The sequence below is a fragment of the Nilaparvata lugens genome, chromosome X (assembly GCF_014356525.2).
Source record: "Nilaparvata lugens isolate BPH chromosome X, ASM1435652v1, whole genome shotgun sequence".
Taxonomy (NCBI): Eukaryota; Metazoa; Arthropoda; class Insecta; order Hemiptera; family Delphacidae; genus Nilaparvata; species Nilaparvata lugens.
Window position 1 is genome coordinate 23,543,509 of NC_052518.1, and position 21,008 is coordinate 23,564,516.

General features: G+C 31.5%; 1 protein-coding gene across 4 annotated transcripts; it reads right to left on the reverse strand.

Moving 5' to 3' along the window:
- Window positions 1–449: 449 nt before the first annotated feature.
- Window positions 450–19,140, reverse strand: LOC111059103 (zinc finger protein PLAG1). Of its 4 annotated transcripts, none has more exons than XM_022346722.2 (4): window positions 18,932–19,140; window positions 16,236–16,325; window positions 14,731–14,952; window positions 450–12,179 (listed from the first exon to the last, which is right to left on the reverse strand). In XM_022346722.2, exons 2-4 carry the CDS (start codon window positions 16,255–16,257, stop codon window positions 10,561–10,563), a joined length of 1,863 nt encoding a protein of 620 aa, XP_022202414.1. In that variant the 5' UTR covers window positions 16,258–16,325; window positions 18,932–19,140; the 3' UTR covers window positions 450–10,560. The 4 variants fall into 4 exon arrangements, with proteins under 4 accessions (XP_022202414.1, XP_022202415.1, XP_039298975.1 ...); XM_022346723.2 differs by having other exon boundaries at window positions 14,731–14,940; window positions 18,932–19,138; XM_039443041.1 differs by lacking the exon at window positions 18,932–19,140 and adding an exon at window positions 18,675–18,922 and having other exon boundaries at window positions 14,731–14,940.
- Window positions 19,141–21,008: the final 1,868 nt, after the last annotated feature.

Sequence of the window (21,008 nt, forward strand, 5' to 3'; positions counted from 1 at the left end):
AATTTAATGAATAAATAAATTTGATACACAATATGAACTGATGACTTGAAATTATGTTATCAATATCAATGAATCTTTACACTTTATTCACGACATAAATAGTGTAAACAGACTCTTAGGTGGAAATGTCTTCAATGATCAATGATGAAGATGGATTTTATCAGAGCATCTCGGGGTTTTACTACTTAAAAAAAACTGCTATGTCGTCAAAAAGTGTTTAAATGTATTCATTATCATAACTAGTAGCTCTAAATTGAAAGTGAAATTGAAGAATTTTTCATTGAGTTGACTAGTTCCAATAAAAAAAAATCTGAACAATAAAGTAGTCTTGAATGTAACAGAATTGCAATCTGCGATCAAAAAGCACACTACAAAATAACCTGCATGTAATTTTCTAGAAATATATAGAATAGGGATTGACTTCATAATAATTGAACGAAATAGAAGAATAACTTGCATAAATGTATTTTTCACAATGTTGTAGTTTCAAAAATATACAGTTTTTATGGTCGGTACGTTCAACTGGATTGTAAAAATATAGGTCTATAAAGTATTATAAAAATATGTTAATTCTGAAGAGTTCTAACAAATGAATCTCATTATAATCAAACATTTTAAAAGAGTTATAAGAATAACTTTCATTAATAAGCGTTCAGTATGATACACAGTTACAATACCGTACACTTTTTATAAATGATATACCCATTATTATAATACTCTATATTATTTACTTGAGTTTTAATCCGAAATGAACAATCTTCATAACAATGGAAATGGAAATTTTTAAATATTTGTTTAGACACTACTAGTTTCGGGTATTTATCCCATTATCAAGTGTCAAAATGAATTATTATTTTGAAGTAAAAAAATATTAACGTTCTCAGCAGCTGGCTATTTTTGAAACTATTTTAAACGTAACTCTTCTATCCAAAACATAAAATACTGATACTTTGCATCCAATATCCCACCCATACAGTAAAGAAGTGATTGCAATGGAATGAATAAATTGCAGAGCAAACGGTCTCACGAGCACAGTCTGAATGATAGCGTCGCAGCTGCTCATTTACCGCACCCTAGTATCGACGCATGCAAAGTTGATGACAATTATGAAAACAGATTGATATTTCTATTAAAAGGAAAATTTGACATTGAAAATCTAAAAAAATCCAAACTACTCGTATCAAATTTCTTTTTTTATAAATGTTAGTAAACACTCATAGTAACATCCACTCAAATATTTAACACTTTCAACAAAAAAGTTTATCTGTCAGATTAATGTACTCATTTATTTCATTTTTGTAAGATTTATCAGTATATTTGAAAGTGGATAACTTTGAAACAGTATGAGATATCGATGTGGGATTTTCACCGTTCATTTCATCTTGAAATTCTGTACTGAAATCATGTATGATGGACCAACATTTTGTAGGGACAGAAGAGTAGTTTTTAATTCAAATATGATTCCCAATGAAACATACTGTCAAATTATCCTTGTAAAAGAAATATCGAGCGGTTTCCATATTTTTTACAAACTCTGTATAATATGAATCGACCTTGAAGCAATTATGGTGGAACATTTTGAAAGTTTCCCTTTCAATTGGTATAAAGATTGTTCATTTTGTATTGGAACTTTGGTAAATACGAATATTTTAACATATATCCGTCATACAGAATAATTCCAACTGACAGGAAATAAGACTTCAATTAAAATTTTACAATAATATTGCAAATTCACAAGAAGATCAATAAAGTTATGTTTTGATAAGTTTGAACATCTAAAAAAATAGATTTTACATTCAACTTAATATAATTGGTAGTTTACTCTTAGCCTAGCCTAACACAGATGAAAATCTTTGATTATTGAATTTTCAATTACTAACATAAGAAATATAGCAATTGACCATTTTATATTTGGCATATTTTCATATTTTTTGCACTTTCAACTTCCCAGCACATCAAAGTATCTGAAGTAGTCTACCGTATATGGAATATTTTCTATTCAGCTACTTTTATGCCCAATTATGGAAGATCTACTGATTTTATTGATATGCAGCGTTTACAGAGAATTTGACATAAGATAGAAATAACGGAAAATGGCCCAAACAGTTTATAGAGCAATTATTTGTAAACAATGTTTTAATTAGCAGATCAACATTTGATTCTGTACAGAAATGATCCGAAAAAACATGGGTAACATTTTAAAAATATTTTAATCATAAATATATTAACTGATAATATTATAGAAATATACTATAACTTCTCATAAATATAATTTATAAGAAGCATCAGGTAACTGTACATACATAATGCTTATTTATTGACACATTTAATTTTTGGGAATTTTCACACAATTTTCCCCAATTTTACAAGTTGAACAATAAAATTACTTGGTGAGTATTTTTCCTGATGGATGATTAATAAATGCAGTAGTTAAGCCCAATGCATTTTTTGTGCTCTGATTGGCAGTAAAAGTATAGTATTGGTTCTTATGGAAGAGTTCGGTTTGCAATTGTGTGTACACTTCCATTTTTTCTGCCTAGCAGAGCAGAAATAATCGAAAATTATGGCTACTATTGGCATTATAAATATACAAAGAAAATTGAAGCGGTTAACTTATTATAAAATCAAATCATGTAATAGAATTTTGAATTCAACTGAAATTGTATTAAATATCGCATTAGTTCTTACAGATTGATTATTTAAATTTTGATTAGTTCTGCAATATTTAGCCACCAACATAATTTTATTGAGTGATTTCTAAGTATGAACAGTTATTAAAAAAAAACATGTGAAACAAGGTTTGATCTTTTGTTAAGGTTAATATATTCCATCTATAATTTTACTACTATTCTCAAAAAATAATAAGACCTAATTCATCTTGGCCAGTCTGTAAAATTAGCTACACTCGAAATACTTTTTACAACGAATACCGTATTTCCCAAATCGAACGATCTTAACTTAACATTAACAAAACTATATTGCAACACTAGTTGCTTATCACAGTCTCACTTAACTGAATACATGCTTTCTAATTGACGGTGAAGACTCACGAATATATTTAGGTATTACATTAACAGAAAATTATAATAAAGTTGCGCAATAATTACAAGGTATAGGGTTTTCTATGTACCAATACCTAATTTGTTTGATGTTAAATGTATTTGCATCAAATAATTTGTAATGCTATTTAAAAAAGAAAACTTGGAATTCGGATGTTAGTGCTGGAAGAATCGAACTTAAATTGAATTTTATACAGAAAAATCAACAAATTTAGGAATGTATTGTGATATAACAATTTTATAGGAACTAAGAAATTTCAATGGAATTATTTTAAATTCAAATAAAACAAAATGTTGAGTTTTCATTTATAACACAATGGAGCTTGCACTTAATAAAACCCTTCAATTATCTGAGAAATAATATCGAATAATTTCAAAATAATATTGAAAATGTTAACAGAAAACTCATAATGAATCGATTTAAAAAAGAAACTTCGTGGATGAATATCAATCACTTATGAACAAAGTTGAAAAAGCTTTTGGCAATAATTGATTAATTTTTTGGTTCAAAAAAATTGATTAATTGAATAACATTTTTGGCAATTTTTAATATAACACGTATAAAAAAATATGTAAAATGAATTAACAGCTTATTCCACAAACTTTCTGGTCTTGGTTTAAAACAAATTCATACATTATTCGCAGCACCTTTTGGATTTAACATTCAATAGAAGTAGAAATAAAACTTCAATAGAAGCATTAAATTTATAAAACTGGTATTATTATGAAACATTCAATAAAAAAAGAATAGCGATTAAATCATAACAGTTTCGAACGAGACTTCAAATTTTCAATTAATAAAACATAATTTTGGGTTAACAATAGTACGTATACTAAAACTTGAAAACAATGATTAGCCTAGAATAGTAACATGAAAAATATTTTCAACGATATAATAATATTTATAAGGAATATAATAACACAAAGTGCATTTCAAGAACATGATATTGTCATTGAGACTAACTAAGTTGGAACTGATTATTATTTATTGAATGACAATTTTAACAGGTGGCAGTAATAGGTAACAGGTCTCTATGTAATATTCACTGCGCCGCGTTTTTTGAGACTTTATACTGGTGTCATTTTTAAAAGCATTTCTATTTAGGTACAGTACTACAAATTTATCAAAATGAAACAAATTTCTGAGAAAAAACATTTTTTATCATTTTTAATCTTTAAGATATAAGCCTCTAAAGTTGAAATCTTGGGGGGGATCAATTTTCTAATTGTTAGCAAATAAATTTTTGGAATTTCAAGGAAAAAATCTCTTCTAAGTGTTTATCTCATGACTTCGGAATTCAAGCGGAATTTATTCAGTTTTAAAATTAACTCAAATTGGTTTATTTTTGTAAAATGTACCCTCAAATTTGAATGAATTTATTTGCTACCAATTTGGAAATGGGTCCCCCCCAGTTTTCTACTTTAGGCGCCCATATACAAAAAATTTAAATTTATAAAAACGTTTTTCCTAAGATATTTGTTCCATTTTGGTAACTTGATAGTATCCGATTCGAAATACTTTGAAAAATGTCACCAGTGGAACGTTTCCTTAAGGGAAGTGCACAACCTCAACTAATCAAATCCTAATTTAAATTATGATTGTTTAATTCATGGACTTCCATTATTGATAGATTAATTCCTTGAAACCAATAAAAAACAAATTCACACATTTCTACAGATGTTTTTGTTTTTTAATTCATTCACTGTTTTCCCTGCAACTCATGTAAGTAAAATTCAAGGAGACAGTTATGAATTATTTCAAGTATTTTATACTCTTATTCTGACTTCATAATGTTATGATGATACAGAAAATAAATTCTAGTGTGTTATATTTGTTCCCCAGGTCTTCAACAAACAGAGAACAGCTATTCAAATAATTATAATACCAATAATAGAAATCATTCCTCTCACTCAATTCTGAAATGCACTAGTTCATAAAATCAATAACGTAAACAGTATTATAAGAGGATAATTTGACAAAAAAAAACTTATGCTTAAATTTACAACTAGAGACGAATCAAAACAATTAATATTAGAAGCAACCAATCATAAATTTTGAAAGAGATAACTAGAAACATTTTTAATGTTGTTTTTGATTACTTCGACACTAATAGAACTAACTTCTAAATATCGGAATATATTTTATATTTCTGATGTAGAACTAGGTTATGTTGAGTCTTGAAAACAGAGTTCAATGTTTTGAAAATGGTTTCTCTGCTAGATATCTCAAGTTTCATTACTTTTATCAAAGCGTTAACCTATTTATAATTCTTTATCTTGGAGCCAAACAAGACTAACTCCATCAAGTGAGGCGAGGGAAGAAAATCTATAACATGTAAAATATTTTATGCCGAGTGATAATATGAGGAATGTTTGCTCTATTACTGAAGACTATTTAAATTTGAAGAGAAATACTTTACAAAATTGTGCATTTTCAGCCTCGACAAGTGAATTTATTTCGTTTTGAAACTCAGGCAGAAAAATATATATTCTCTGGGAAACAACAATAATACTTGGTATGTGATGCCTGAAACGTGGACGTTGGCAAGACCTAGAAAGTATTAAAACTATCGCAGTCCGAGAATTATTGAATATTTCTACAACTAACACCGTTCAATGAAAAACTTGAGCTACATCAGTTATATCAATTATGGAGGGAGTACCACTAGATTTAGATCTAAAAAAGCTAACTAGTATAATCTATCAAAATTCACTGCCAATATGAAAAAATACTCAGAAAAATATATCCTTCTCGAACTTCTTAGATTCTTATCACTACATAACAGCACTTCAATAAAATGTATTGCAATCCTCAAAAATATTAGTTCTTATTCTAACAAAGTGACACATCGACAACTTACAACGCTACGAATAAGTACTGCATACTCAGGAAACAAAACCCGTTCTATGTACAACAAACTGAAATATTATTTAATAATTTATGCACAATATTAATGTAGCGTTAAAGTGGGAATACTTTTGGCATATGACAGCCAGACCTGAATTAAGCGTAGAAATAATGGAATTAGCAAGTCTGACTCCGACATATAAAGAAGCATTACTAATTCGATTATTAAACTACGATATCAGAACTTAGTACATGAGCTTACAGCTATGAGGTAGATGAAATTTTCTTTCAATATATATATAGGTACATAATATATTTAATATAAATATAAGAATAAGAAATATTACTAAAATAGATCATAACTGCTTAAAGCCACAGAAAACTGATACATATAATTAGTTTAGTGATTTGTGTTCATATTACCTATGAGAAATTAAGATTGATCTTAATTCAGTAACATGGTGAGTGCAATATTATGAAGATACATCAAAATTGAACAGAAATGTAGCAGCCTTAACATCCATTCAAAAATATTCAGAGCACTAGTGGTGAAAGTTATGAATGATTTTGTTTATTGTAGCATTCATGTAGCATTATGTAGTATAATTTATAACTTGTAATAAGTTATGAATGATGACATTTCCAGTGTTAACAGTTTTCAGTATATGTAAAATGATATCACATTATGATTAAAGATTATCCACTAATTAAATAAAACAGCATTATTATACATGGGATCACCATAATAAAGAGTTTACGCCGAATAAGAACACTTCACGATTACATCAAGCTCGATGATATACCATGCCATAATTCTAGATTTTTTCAAAACTAGCGCTGAAAATAAAATAGAAAAATATAAACATATTTTGGAATGGTTTCGATGATGAATCAAATGATTAAAAATGTTTTTAACATTTTTAATAGTTTTATCTTTACAGAAACTGATGACAATTCAAACGTATAATTGATTTTACTTACTACAAAGACATTGCACTAAACAGTAGGTTTCATTTACTTTCTATGTAATAAGTTACATTTTTGATATGATGATATCGAGAAATTAAAAAAATATATGAAAAGGCATTTTCTATATTAATTTGAATAGCTGTGGTAGAATGCTGAATTTTATGCAAGAACAGTGCCACAATACACGAAAAATCGTCCATAACATATAAAATTTCAATTTTTCATCAGCTCAACTAAACTGTTTCCAAATTTACAGTAGATCTCGTTGTTAAGGAATAATAGTTATCAGTCATCTATACGGTACTTGAATAAAGAAAATGCTGTTAGAATGAAATGGAAATTCTCAAGTACCCTTTTGAAATGTTTTATTAATTCGCCACATGTTTCAACTATTTATAGCCATTTTCACGTGGGAATGAAATGAAATAAATAACATTAATTAATACTATTTTATGTTAATTAATAAGTTAGTAGTGACTGATTATCCATTTATGATTAAGGTTTCAGTCTGCTGCAAAATGTTTTTGTAAATTGGGTTCTTCATGACAAAATGAATTTTGTTTATCAAATTATTCAATATATTCAATTTTTCTGCTCTATAAACATATGTAATTCTTATTTTACATCAAGTCTTCCACTTTTATGTCCATGGTTTAATATTCTCATGTTATAATTCATTGATTTAATTCTATAGAATATTCAATGAAACTGACTTTTGTGTTGAATTCCTTGATACAGAAAATAGCAAACATTGGTCGATTTTTATTTTATTTCAATATTTTTTTCAACATAATTGTCTATGTTTTGACTGATTTACACTGCAACTAATATTTATTTTTAATACTATAATGATTAGAATTGCAGATTATATATGCAATGAGTGGAATAATTACATACTGTCTGGCTAGGAATGGACCCCAAGCAAGCTTCAGTCTGAAAATAATCGATATTTTTTACATCAATATATATGCTACTAGTTATCAATAGTTGTCATTAGTGGCAACCAATTAAATAATCAATAAAATTACAGAACAGGGTAATGAAAAAACTTTGTGAAGAAACCCTTAGGGTACTTACATTTATGTATGGAATACTAAGCAAGGAATAGACTACAATACAAAAACCAGCTTTTGCTGAATATTTTATAGAAATAAATTATAATTATATCGATAAAAATTATAACAGGAGAATATCAAATTATGGAATTGAAAGCCGAAGACTACATGTGAAAGAAGGATTACATATCTATAGAGCAGGAAAATTAATAAATAAATTAACGTAATCCAATTTGACATGATCAATAAGATTTTAGAAAACTAAATCATATCAATATTAAAATAAAATAGTATCAAATCAATATGGTTTAGTTATTTTTTATTTCTACTTGAGAATGGCTATAAATAGTTCAATTATTCGTGATGAACCAATAAAGCATTTCAAAGGGTACTTGAGAATTTCTATTTAATTCTAACATTTGTAGTAGCGCTATAAGGAAAAGTGAATGAAGGAAAAACTGTAGGCTATTTAAAATACAAGCCATAGTACAGAGTGTGCATGAACTGTTCGACTCCGTTTCTAGGCGATGAAAAACACTTCCTGTTAAAGTAAAAGCATTTAAATTCTAAAGCATAATGCTAGTTACACATACAATAATAATTTAATAATTTTAACTGAATATTGGTTCAATAATAATATAACTGACTCAATATTAATTCAAGATAGAATAAAAGGCTGTTGGATTCCGGTCGGATAATTTTCAACATTAGATCTTATCATAAATTAGTATCATTACATCTATGAAAAAATTATTTCGTTGCCAGAAAATATATTTACATCAATAATGAATAATCGCAATAAGAATAATGAAGCACTTGGATACAACCGATCAGTGAAGTATAATGATTTAATGTGTGGTTATAGTTCAGGCTTGATTGAGTTTCATTATTTGACTAGGACGTCAATTTTATAATTTCAAGGCAACAATTGTGATGTCTGTTGTGAGTTTTTTCAACTAAAGCTGATGATGCGAACATGAAGGTTTGGGTACATGTGAATTGTAAGATAATTATAACCAATCTATTTGCATCAATCACTCCACAAACAAATTGTAATAATAAAAATATTTCAATTCAGTAATTATTTACTTCACATCTAGTGCACAAAAATTCATACTTAGAAATGGTTTAGGCTATAAGATCACTTACATCGCAATGAGAATCAATTTACAAGAATATATTATATATTATCATCCGAGAATTGCTAGGTCATACAACTAATAAATAATAAACAAAATTACAATATCAAGCTATCGGAAAGATAAGATTAACTAGACACGGTGTACTGCTGAGCTGATATAACGGTGGAAACGGTGACGAAAAAGGGAGTAGGCCTATAATGTTGTTGATTGTTGATGTGACTCTGAACAGCCATCTCAGAATCACAGTTCACAGTCACATCACAGAATCGACAAAACGATGCTCTCTTTTTCGTTTACCGTCCCCAACGTTATATTTAAATTATTTCAATTTGTAAAGTGATTGATGTAAATAGATTGATTATAATTATTTACAGTTTACATACACTCAAACCTTACATGTTCGCATCATCGTTTCGTTCAGCTTTAGTTTCAAAAATTATTATTTTTATAAATATATAATAATTAATAAATAATTATTATCCGTGCATTAATAATATCATAAAACCTATTAGAGCTTTAGAGGTAGTGCAATGTCAATGTAGGTTCATGGATAGATTTATGTACAAAAAATTCGATGAATAACATTCATAAAGAATTATGGTAACTAGAATGGTAATACAATCTAGTCTAACACCTTAGCTACACATTAGAACATAATTTTATAATCTACAAATTAAACTCAATTATAATAAGATGCTTTTTGGTTATTCGGAAAATGATACAATGCTTGGAAAACAAGGCTTCATTTCATTATTTCAATGGATCAGACTTATTCGAATCTTATTGTCAATATTTGGTAAGCGCTAGATTCATTGATTGTGTACTTATTTGGTCAATGTATTAAAATCGGTATAAAATATTTACAATTTTCAAAGTTATAATAGATAATTTTCCATAAATGGAAAAATACATTTTTACATAAATACCCTTTGATCTGTTACAAGGATATTACTTTTGGTAACCTTAGTTAACGATATTAATAAGATATACCTCAGAGCCTGAGTGGCAATGTCATAAATTTTCAGGTTTTCAATAATTCTGAATGAAATTTACACTAGATACTGATATGTTGTGCAATTTCTCCATATTAAGGTGGAATGAGAAGATGTTGTCACTTTCACTTGTAGTTTATTCATCCAAACTAGTTTCAATGCACTCAAGGCATCAGTGGTGGAATAACACAATTTATTCATCAGTAGAATAACATGAGATCAAGTTTCTATATATTGTGTTGTCACACGTGAAGTTGATCAACCAGAATGTCCTTTCTACTTCATCCATTCCTCAGTTCAACCCAAAAAAAAACCCACTGAAGGTGATACCTTGAGTGCATCAAGACACATTTGGATTGAATAAAGTACTTGTTGAAGTGACAACTTCTCACCTTCATTCAAACGATCAAATGAACAAATTTAGTCATTCAGCTATAAAGATGATGAACCGTGATCTTAGGCCACTCAGACTGTGAGGTGCAGTAAGTTAATTGATTATTTTGGAGGAGGAGGCTGATGTTGAAAGGCTTGGTTGAATCGAGGTAGTGGGGTGGGGGTGGGGGTGGTGTCTTGGACTTGACTTACACTTTCTTGAGTGGCAGAAATGTTGTAGTGCGGAAGCTCTAGTAATTGCTGCGTGGCCGCTGGAGCAGTCAGGCTGATGATGTGCCGAGAGAGGTGGCTGGTCTCATCAGTCGCCAAAAAATGTCGAGTGGCGGCCTGCAATTGGAGATGCTCCTCCTGAGGTAGAATCGGTATAATCAAAGGTAAATCATCGATCGATAGATTTCTTTCCATGGTTGATTGTTGGTGTGAGGTGGGATTTTCAGACATCGGAGCGATGTCTTCAGGCTTCAAATCTTCTAAATCTCCGGGCTTCAGCTCCAGACCGAATGAGTCTATCATGGCAGAATAGGAGGGGGATGACGATGATGAAGCAGCGGGTTGATCAAACTGATGCGCATCTACCGTTCTGAGAATGGCGGTTGATGATTCGTTGTTATCATCAATCGGATACTGTCCCTCACTATACACATGTTCACTCTCATACACTAGATTCGACATCTCAGAGCTACTCATACTTGGAGATAGCAGATTAGACATGACTGATGATGAAGCGGATATCTCGACTACAGTCATTGGAGCAACACAACCATGTTCTCCAGAAAGATGACTCCGAAATATATCTGACTTGGAATCTTTTGGTTCTTCAAACTCGGACATCAAATTAGCTTCCTGAGATACATTACTATACAATTCTCCCGAAGTTATTGTGGCAGATGGTTTTGACGATGAAGAAGGTTTCAATTGCGGTTGAATTTTGGATCGTCCTGTTTCAACCAGTATACTATCAACAGTCTTAGTTTTTGCTTCGGCCCGCTTTGTTTTGACCTTTTTACCAGGTGAACTATGACTCTTTTTGATGTGTCTGACAAGATGGTCTTTCCTTCCAAAGCGTTGAGGACAAAATTGACAAAGAAAGTCCCTTTTGCCTGTGTGAACTACCATGTGTCGCCTGACATCTTTACCGGTGAAAAACGATCGATCGCAGTGATCGCAGTGATATTTACGATCTTCGGCGGTTTTGACTGTGCGCGACCCAGCATGAACCTTCAGATGGAATACTATTTCCTCCTTGCTGGCGAACTTTTGGCCACACATGGTACATTCAAGGTTTCCATCTTCAGCAGCATGAACGGCAGTATGTTTCCTGAAGCTCAATAACGACGAATATTGCTTACCACAACCAGGTCGATTGCATGTGTAGATGCTTTTGATAGGGTCGTGTACCTTAGCATGGTTCTTGAGGTGGTCCTTTCGGTGGAATGTGCGTTCGCACATTTGGCAAGTGTACTGGCGTTGGTCAGAATGGATAAGCATATGGCGAACAAGCTTAAATTTTGATGAGAAGGCTTTGGGACAAAATTGACAAGCGAAGGGTCGCTCACCAGTGTGGGAATACATGTGCTGACTAAGCTTACCAGGTGAGCCAAAGGTTTTTGGGCACTTGGGGCATAGATGACGAGCTGCCAGCACACGCTGTTCACCTGATGAAGATGGTTGGGGCTGAGATTCTCCAACACCGTCACATGCCGCCCCCGCTGTGTCTTCACCTGCAAACAACCAATTTCCATACAAATTACCAAGCTTTTTGTAGTTTAGGTCAAAAATATATTGTCAAATTAGTGCTAGATTGTAATTACAATAGTATTAGTAAGGAAATGATCAATTCTCACAATCAACCCAAAAACATTTAATAGTACATTAAAGTTGAAACATTTAAAGTTAATAGTACAGTATAAACTAATAAATACATTTTCCCTCCATCTACAACTCTAAGTTATTCTTTACATTTTTGAACAGAATTGTTTTGTAGAATACTACTCAGACCCGCTAACTAAGAGCCTCTCATAGGCAGGCGGTCGCCTGGGACCGCCAAATTTAGGGGGCCACCAAATTATAACATAAGGAATTACATATTACTATTAACTGACTATCAAATAACTAATAAATATAAATAAAAATATAAATCTCAGTAGGCCTACCCTTTTAAATTATTTTGTCACAACATGTTTCGGACACTCATGCCATTTTCAAGTCAAACATTGACCAAAGTTATATTTATTATATAGGTTTCAATAGGATATAGGATAGAATTACTTACACTCATTGCTCACACCAATCTACCTATGATCGTCATCAAAACAGCTTTACTTATATCTATCCTAAACTTCTTCAAACTTCAGAGACTGTTTATTCATTGAAAATTGAAGAATTATTAGATATTGCAGTTTATCAACTACTGGAATATTCTGTAAATATTAATATTAATAAATTCGAGTATCCAATGAAACCTATATAATAAATATAACTATGGTCAATGTTTGCAGTAGCAGATACTTTCTGCAGTAATACAATGTAAAAATTTTGCATTTACATAGAACTGATTTAAATTTTATAAAATTAGAACTGATCATTCTTACAATCATTGATTACAACAAAATTTGCTTTCATCACTTGTAGACTTTACAAGTAATGAAAAAACAATATTTTGTGGTTCAATGATTGGGGAGAAGGAAGAATATTAGCATTTCAGTGAAATCAACATAAGTGTAAATAGAAAAGAATTAAAAATAATATTATGATCGAAAATAAGCCTTTGATCTTTCAGTCCATGCTTGTTCTTGAATCTCAACCTATGAAAAGTTCGAATGTAGTAAAAATACTTGGAATGCTTCTGGACAGCTGACTCACTTTCGTGCACTATATTAGGATTTTAGGAAAATAAGTTTTTGTTTAATAATAGAATAAATAGTATAACCGCATTTGCATTTACAGGAAATAAATGGTACCATTAGCATATGCATATACGATCTGATCGTCAGTTATTATATATGAAAAGCCTAGTTGTAGATTATGTTTCAGCAAGCTTTTTAGAGCAAAGGACTATGGTGAAGTAAAAACTGGATTATATAATAATTTTATTATTGTTTGTATTTACAGTATTATCAAGTGTGTATTTCTTATAATTTTTTTTCTATATCAAGATAGGTTTATTAACTATGTGATGTGTTTTCTTTTTATTATTTGTAATTGTTTTTTTTTAATGGAAAAATGAATGTAGGTGAAGGGAAAATGTTGCGTGCATGACCTGACTAGTGTAATTTTTTTGTGGGAAGGGAGATATTTCTCCCTGAGGGAGAAAACGATGCAGTATAGTCTCCCAATTAAATGCTTTTCATCCTTTTACAACTCTGTTTCTTTAAGCACGGTGCACACAGTAGCGTCCAGTAGGTGTCCACTAGCTACTATGAGAATGAGGAATTCGAAATGTCATGTACATTTGAGTTACGTAAATGTGAAATTCCGCGTTCCCGTAACATCTAGTCGACACAACTGATGTTCTTGTCTGCAGCATGCTTTTGTTTTTATAAAATATATTCAATGATCCACAGCCTGATATTTTTCCATAATCCAAAAAAATATTATCATTTTTTAAAATATGTAACGTTTAGACTTTCTCCAGAAGTCCACAAGGTACGTTTTTAAAGTTTTATTTTATACTGTATTGTATGTTCTCCATTTATTAATAAGTTAGAATGTACACTGCTACTTCATTATTAAAAGACGTACGAAAATGTGTGCTTTCTTTTTCTTATTATTTGGAGTGAATTTGGAAAACTCTTCCGGCAGTATGAAATAAAGAACAGAAATATAAAATATACTCTGATCTTTCATTAAAACAAGTTGAAATTTGGACTTCAAGGTGGCGATTGTTGCCAGATAGTGCAAAATTGCGAACGTCTCATACAAGTCCATATGGTTGAATTTATTTAATTATACAGCACTGTCGAGGTTTATTTCATTGAATCTATTCAGTCATGTGGGTTTGCATGAGATATCTGTAGGAAATGTGATTAAATAAAGATTAGCCTTGATCAAATACTCTTGAGAGTTAGAACATGTGAATGAAAAAATCATTTACAGTAATACCATGTAAAGTAAGATATTTAAGATATAAATTATTAAATAAATAAATAGCTCGGTTCAAGACGTTTCAAGATGAAGTTCACCAAAAGTTGTAGAAAAATAAATAGGCTAGTTGCTGAAGTTAAAACGTTGTTTATTTTTGTAGAGGAATTCGAAGTGGAGTTAAATTCTTACCTATGTGACTCCCGACTGGAGTGGCGAAAAGACGTCTGCGACTGGAATCACCCCTCCGGGGATGGGGTCTTGAAGCACCCCTGACTGACCGTGTACCCCTCTCACCACCCCTCGTTGTTGACACCCCCGCGATCGGAGTGACTGGTGTCGGTGGTGTTGCAACAATTCCAGCACCATCATCTCCATAGGTTCCATCTTCATTACGAAGGTCTAGAAAAACCACTAGAATAAATCCTTCAAAATAAATAACGGTTCATTTAACAAAAGCAAGAGTAACATTCATATAATACAATATTTCATTCAATTCAATTAGGGGCACGTTGAGAGGATGAGTGACTAAAGAGTTTTAAAAAGGTCTTCAGAAACAACCCAGGAGGGAAAAGGCTGAGAGGGCGTCCGAGAAAGCTTTGGCTGGAGGATGTGGAGGACGATATTAGGAAGCTGGGTGTCAGGGGGTGGAGACGTAAGGCTGCCGATAGACGAATGGAACGCCTAGGAGTAAGTATTAATGTACTGTCTAAAAAGAAACAACAAGTTGGTCAGATAGATTGATAAGCACCCACTGCCCACCTAATCAGGGGGATGTCCGAAATCGAAATGGTCCACATATGGAGGCTACACAAAAGTCAAATGCCAACCCGACATAGGGCAAGATAGAAAATAGTTTGATCAGTCATGCAGAATAATGATCCATGTACTTTTCCTTTGAATAGAAAGAATAGTACCCTTTTTAAATGTTTTCATTGACAGGACATATTTGTATCAATAAAAAAATATAAGAAGAGTACTAGTTGTTTTATTCTCCAATAGTCTCAACAGATTCTAGAGAAATAGTATAAAGACGTTAGAAATAGTGTGATATTTTTTTGTTAGCGTGGTAAAAGTAAAAATAGTGACTCATTAGATTAGATTATTGATCAACAGTTCAAGTTAGGATTAAATCTTTGAAGAAATCAAGTTTATACCTTCAATAGATTCAATCGAAATTCGTGGATTAAATAATGATGAAAGTATGATGAATGATTTAAAGTATGATGAAATTGGCAATTATTTTACCTGTTAGCCTCCATATATTTGTATCTAAATAGATAAAATAGAGTTAGCAAAACATTAACAATGGATTTCATTGGTTTAGGAAAAGTATTATTAAAGTATTAAAGATTTAGTGTCAATGGATTTGAAAAGCAGCGTGTAACGCCGATTTCTTATCAATCCTTATCTCATCCATTTATCAATAGAACTACAACCCTGCGGAAGCAGGAACTTCAAATTTGGCGAACATGTTTAGTTGAAAAACTAAGAAAGGATTTAAAAAAAGCAGTTTTAAAAAATGAATGGATTTTAGAAAATGGGATGAATTTATGAATTAATATGATAATGATAGTTATGTACATATCAACAATAATGATTGTGTTGCTGATATGATATGACTGATAATATAGTAATTATATTTCTATAAACAATAATGATTGTATTACTGAAATAAAATAAATGAATTTCAATACCTGAAGGAGGGTTGGACCCCATTGCGTATGCATATTCCTTGTTTATGCATTCACTAGTTGGCTATCGCTGACATACATACAGTTGAAAATCTGTGAAAAATCAGAATCATGAATTTGTATGGTCACCTATTCCACTCTTGTGAATCTCAAATAAAAGTACAATAGAAAAAACACAAGTAATATTTTTTACAGATCGAGATGAAAGATAAAATGAATATTCTCAATCACAAGATTTATCATTATTAAAAAATACGGTTTATTAGTCATGTAGACTGCCAAAAAGTATTTAAAGCAGCCCGCTTACAGGGAAAATAGAAAAATTAGAAATGTAATTGACTCAAACGCACATGTCATCCCGTGTTCCCGCAACAGCTAGTGGGTGCTTTTATTGCTCTCGTATATAGCGTGCTTTACGATTAGTCATCGGTCAGAACCCACCAAGCTCTGAAGTAGGAGTATCTCTAAATATATCATAATATGCATTTTTCAAACTTTAGTCTCCGGTCGGCATAATTAATTATGCTCCTATTGTATAACACATTTTGGCCTATCCTAACACAAGTCTGAGACGTGAACATCACCTAACTGAAACATTTCCGTAGCTAGAATGAAATAAATGAATATGAATATGAAAAGCAATACGATGTTTCAATATTAGATAAGTTATGATTCTTGTTTCAAAAATTATGTGTGGATCAGTAACTGTAAATTATGAGGATCAAAGGGCAAATACCATACGGGGCGAGTACAGACATATCCTTGTTTTAAACTTCGGAATGAATTGAAAATTCAATCAAAGCCATAAATTTGATAAGGAGCGATGATTTGAGTGTGAGCGATGATTTGAACATACTAGTGAGCAACTGAGCTATAAGTTTTTATAATTCGTAGCCATGTCATTATGAAAGTACTGGCCTTCATTAAAACGAACAAATTATTTCTCCTATAAAATTAGACCTAACTTAGTAGTCAGCTTAAAATAAGAATTTCAGATACTTTCAAAAGCCCAACTGTAATTTTACGTGAATCAATAACTTATGTAGTGTTACCCAATGGTAAAACTCTGCTTTTCAATGAATATTAGTTTCTGAGCACAAACAGAAACATCGTGAACATTAAAAAAAAACATTGATTCTTAAGAGTAATTTATTCTGTGTGTTGTATTTTTTTTCATAATTATAATTATTTCGTATTATATTTGTGATTTTTTATTGAGCTGTTGATTATCACGATATTATAGCTCCACAAAAGTAGTCTATTAGAGGTATTCTTTGTTTGTTGTACTGTATGTTCTATTGAACTTGTTTATTGCTTTCTTTTTACAAATATTACCGATATATGATACAATAGCTTTAGTAGAGTAAGACTATGTATTTTTTTCTCACTGAATATTTTAATGCGTGGTAGATAATACCTGAATGCTATCATAGCTGTTACTATTTATTTTTCACTTTTTTTGTACAATGTTAGCAGAAATAAAGTCGTATTTATTGGGAGTATTCACTTATTGGCAGAATTTCCACTTTACTGAGGTTCACTTTATAATGGCAGTATTTGATTAACATTGGTGTTGCTATCTTTGTCTATCATTCAACAAAGCAGATAGCGCTATCCTTTTCTACCTCCACAACGTTGCCAGATCGTTTTTCAACAATGTAGAAATATAATTAACAAAATATTTTATCACAATTATAGCAATTTATCTTAAAAGGTTATATTTCCTTGACGATTAAAGTATAATTGATAATTTTTAACAAGAATGAATATTCAACAATTCATCAGATACAGGCTACTGGTATCAGCTATATTCTATTGAAGGCAGTGGCGAAGCAGAGAATCGGCAACGCTATTCTCCTATCTTTCTCCACTGCCATTATATCGTGGACCTCACTATAGAATTCTGTTTGTATTCCTATTCGGCAGAAAATAAATTGATTGGAATGCAGGCTTTATCGTGAACATCAAACGCGACGATCATGAAGTGCAATTACGTTCAGTCGCTTATATCAAAGACTCCTTGTCTGTGCTCATAGTGAGTTTGGTTAGGGAAGCCAAAAAACAGCGAAATAATATTTTCTTGAAGCTTACACACTAATCGGTCACCTGTTTGACGTTGCCCTTTGATTCAAACTCAGTAAAAGTTATAAAAGCCTGGATAAACATAGACAATGAATATTTTCAGAACCGATAGGCTACGACAATCACAAATGCGAATGACCTTCAAGTTTGATTTGCATGCAGATTGAGTTTAAATTGCTGGAAAATATTATAAATCCGTAGTGATATTAAGAAAATAATGACTGTGAAATACTAATAAAATGTTAACAGTTGAATTATGGGTACGTAAGTCGATAACTCTTATGCCATCTCAAAATTTCAAAATAAGAGAGGTTAGGCCTATCTCTTGAATATTTAAATGTCATACAGAATATTACTGACCATACAGGAGAACAAGAGATCAAACATCCAGAAATTGATAACTAATTAGCTTTAAATGATGCAATTTAATTGCATGTATCAATAATTATTAAATTCTCAACAGGTTATATCGAATTCAGCTTCAGGTTAGAACACTCTGACACTATTCGAAATTATTTAAAGTAAACAAATTCTCAAAACTTGAACAGAATAATTGTAAATGGATTATTATGTTATTTATTATTCCTTAAAGATAACTCAATTGAAGAAAAACAGACCTAAGATTCCAACATAACTGAAAATATTGTCCCTGAAATGTTGACAATGGCGATGGCCAACTAGGATAAACATTGCTTTCAGTAACATATGTTTACTGCGAACAGATGATTCGTTTCTCAGCTGTGAACAGAGAGATTTTGTAATGTCGTATCTACATGTTGGTCCAGTCGCTGGACCAGCCTGCAATTTTATTCACCTTGTGCCCAATGGTCAGCGGTAGCCAACGTTTGCAAACGTTGCTGGCGCTGGCGGCATATTGGCCTCCGTTGGGCCAACGTGTAGATGCGGCATAATAAAGTGTATGCATCATCATTGTCTAACATACAGATTACCGACCGGCAACTGTCACATTGTTCGAAAGTATTCTGTGATCCCCGTAACGATCAGCTGATTGACACCGAGTGTCCACCAATTCTTTCAATTAATAACTGATTGCATGCCGGTGACCGGCATGATTCAACTCGTATCGTAAAATGGTTGGACATATTTTGTTCTAACGATGATAAATGAATTTAAATTAAAGTGAGCTGAATAAAATTGAAATTAGTATTTTTGCTTACTGGTACCTACCTACTATGAGAATTCTGAATACAATCACAAATCTCAGTATTTGTATTGGATAAGAGACTTTTCTTAAGATTGATTCAGTTGTTGAAGAAAACCCCTTCAGCTGCAGGGGGGCCCAGTTGAAAAGCTGTGGATTGTGGATCTATTGAATGGTGCAAAATTTGAATTTGGCATGGAAGAGTAAAGCCTAATTGGTAAAACTGAAACACTATCAACAATTCAATATCACTATTCAACAAACACTATTACACTATACCGTAGACAATTCTATCAACACTCCTAATGCCCAACATTCAATTTTAGAAATTGAATTGTTCTCTCAGATATATCTATTTCTTTGCTTTTCAACTGTTGAAGTGCAACATTGTTTTTAGAATTAAATATATTAGATCGAGGCTAGCTAGGGAGATATTTTGTCGTTCAATGGCTGTTTAGATTTTCTGGATAATTTTGATGCTGATTGCAGTAGGCCTATCATATATTTTTCATCATGAAACAAATCTTTCAAGATCACTTCTTGAGTTGTAAAGGGTTTTGCCACTCATATTTTTTACAGGAAATAACAGGGTAGCAATAGCAGAAATGCCATTGGCAACCTAATGTCTAATAATAATTTCAACTGAGTTTATAGTGTGAAATTGTTTTGCTGGATTGCCCTTCGAAATGGGTAGAATTCACTTGAAAACTTTATAATAATGATTGAGATCAATCCGAAATTTCAACCTTTTGAACCTGAAGTGGGACTCTAATAATATTAATAAATCAAATGAAGCTATCAATTCGAAAACGTTGGTGATTTTTTACTACCTTCATTCTTTATCAGTAACGTACCATTCCCAACCTTCCTGAAAACAAGATCAAACTAGTTCATTTCAAAACAATATTTAACCTGAAAAAATGATATGTCATAAAGGCTGACCAAAACCTGACCAAGCTTAATCATATAGGATAGCTACTGCTGATGAATAAGTTATATTAATCTTTATAATTGTTGACATCCAGCACCTTATGCAGAACTTCAAAAAAATTCAAATCAGAACTTCTTTATAACGATAAATGGCCAAGTTACCCAAGCCGCAGAACTTTTCAATAATAGAATGATAATATTACAAATCCTCTTCGCTTGACCGTGGTCGTGGTCGCTGTCAATATGCACAAGGGAAGTGTGCAACTGAGTGAAACTTGCTGAAGCCAAAGAATCACTATGGCTGTAAAAACGCGTCTTGCTATAGTATCTCAAACGTGCTCATAATACGCATAAAACGTATGCATTGGAATTTGAAACAGTTTTTATGAAATCTGTTGTTGGTTATCCATCTTGTTTCCACTATAATTATCACTATTAAATTTTATAAAACTTTTAAGTGAAAAAACACTCACATTATTTGATGTGGCTTAATTTTTTTTTTCCGTTTCGTGCTGGTATCGCACATTTTCAAGCCAAACAGGAACTGAAGTGTTTAAGGTTATGAGGGTATGAGCCACATCAAATAATGTGAGTGTTTTTTC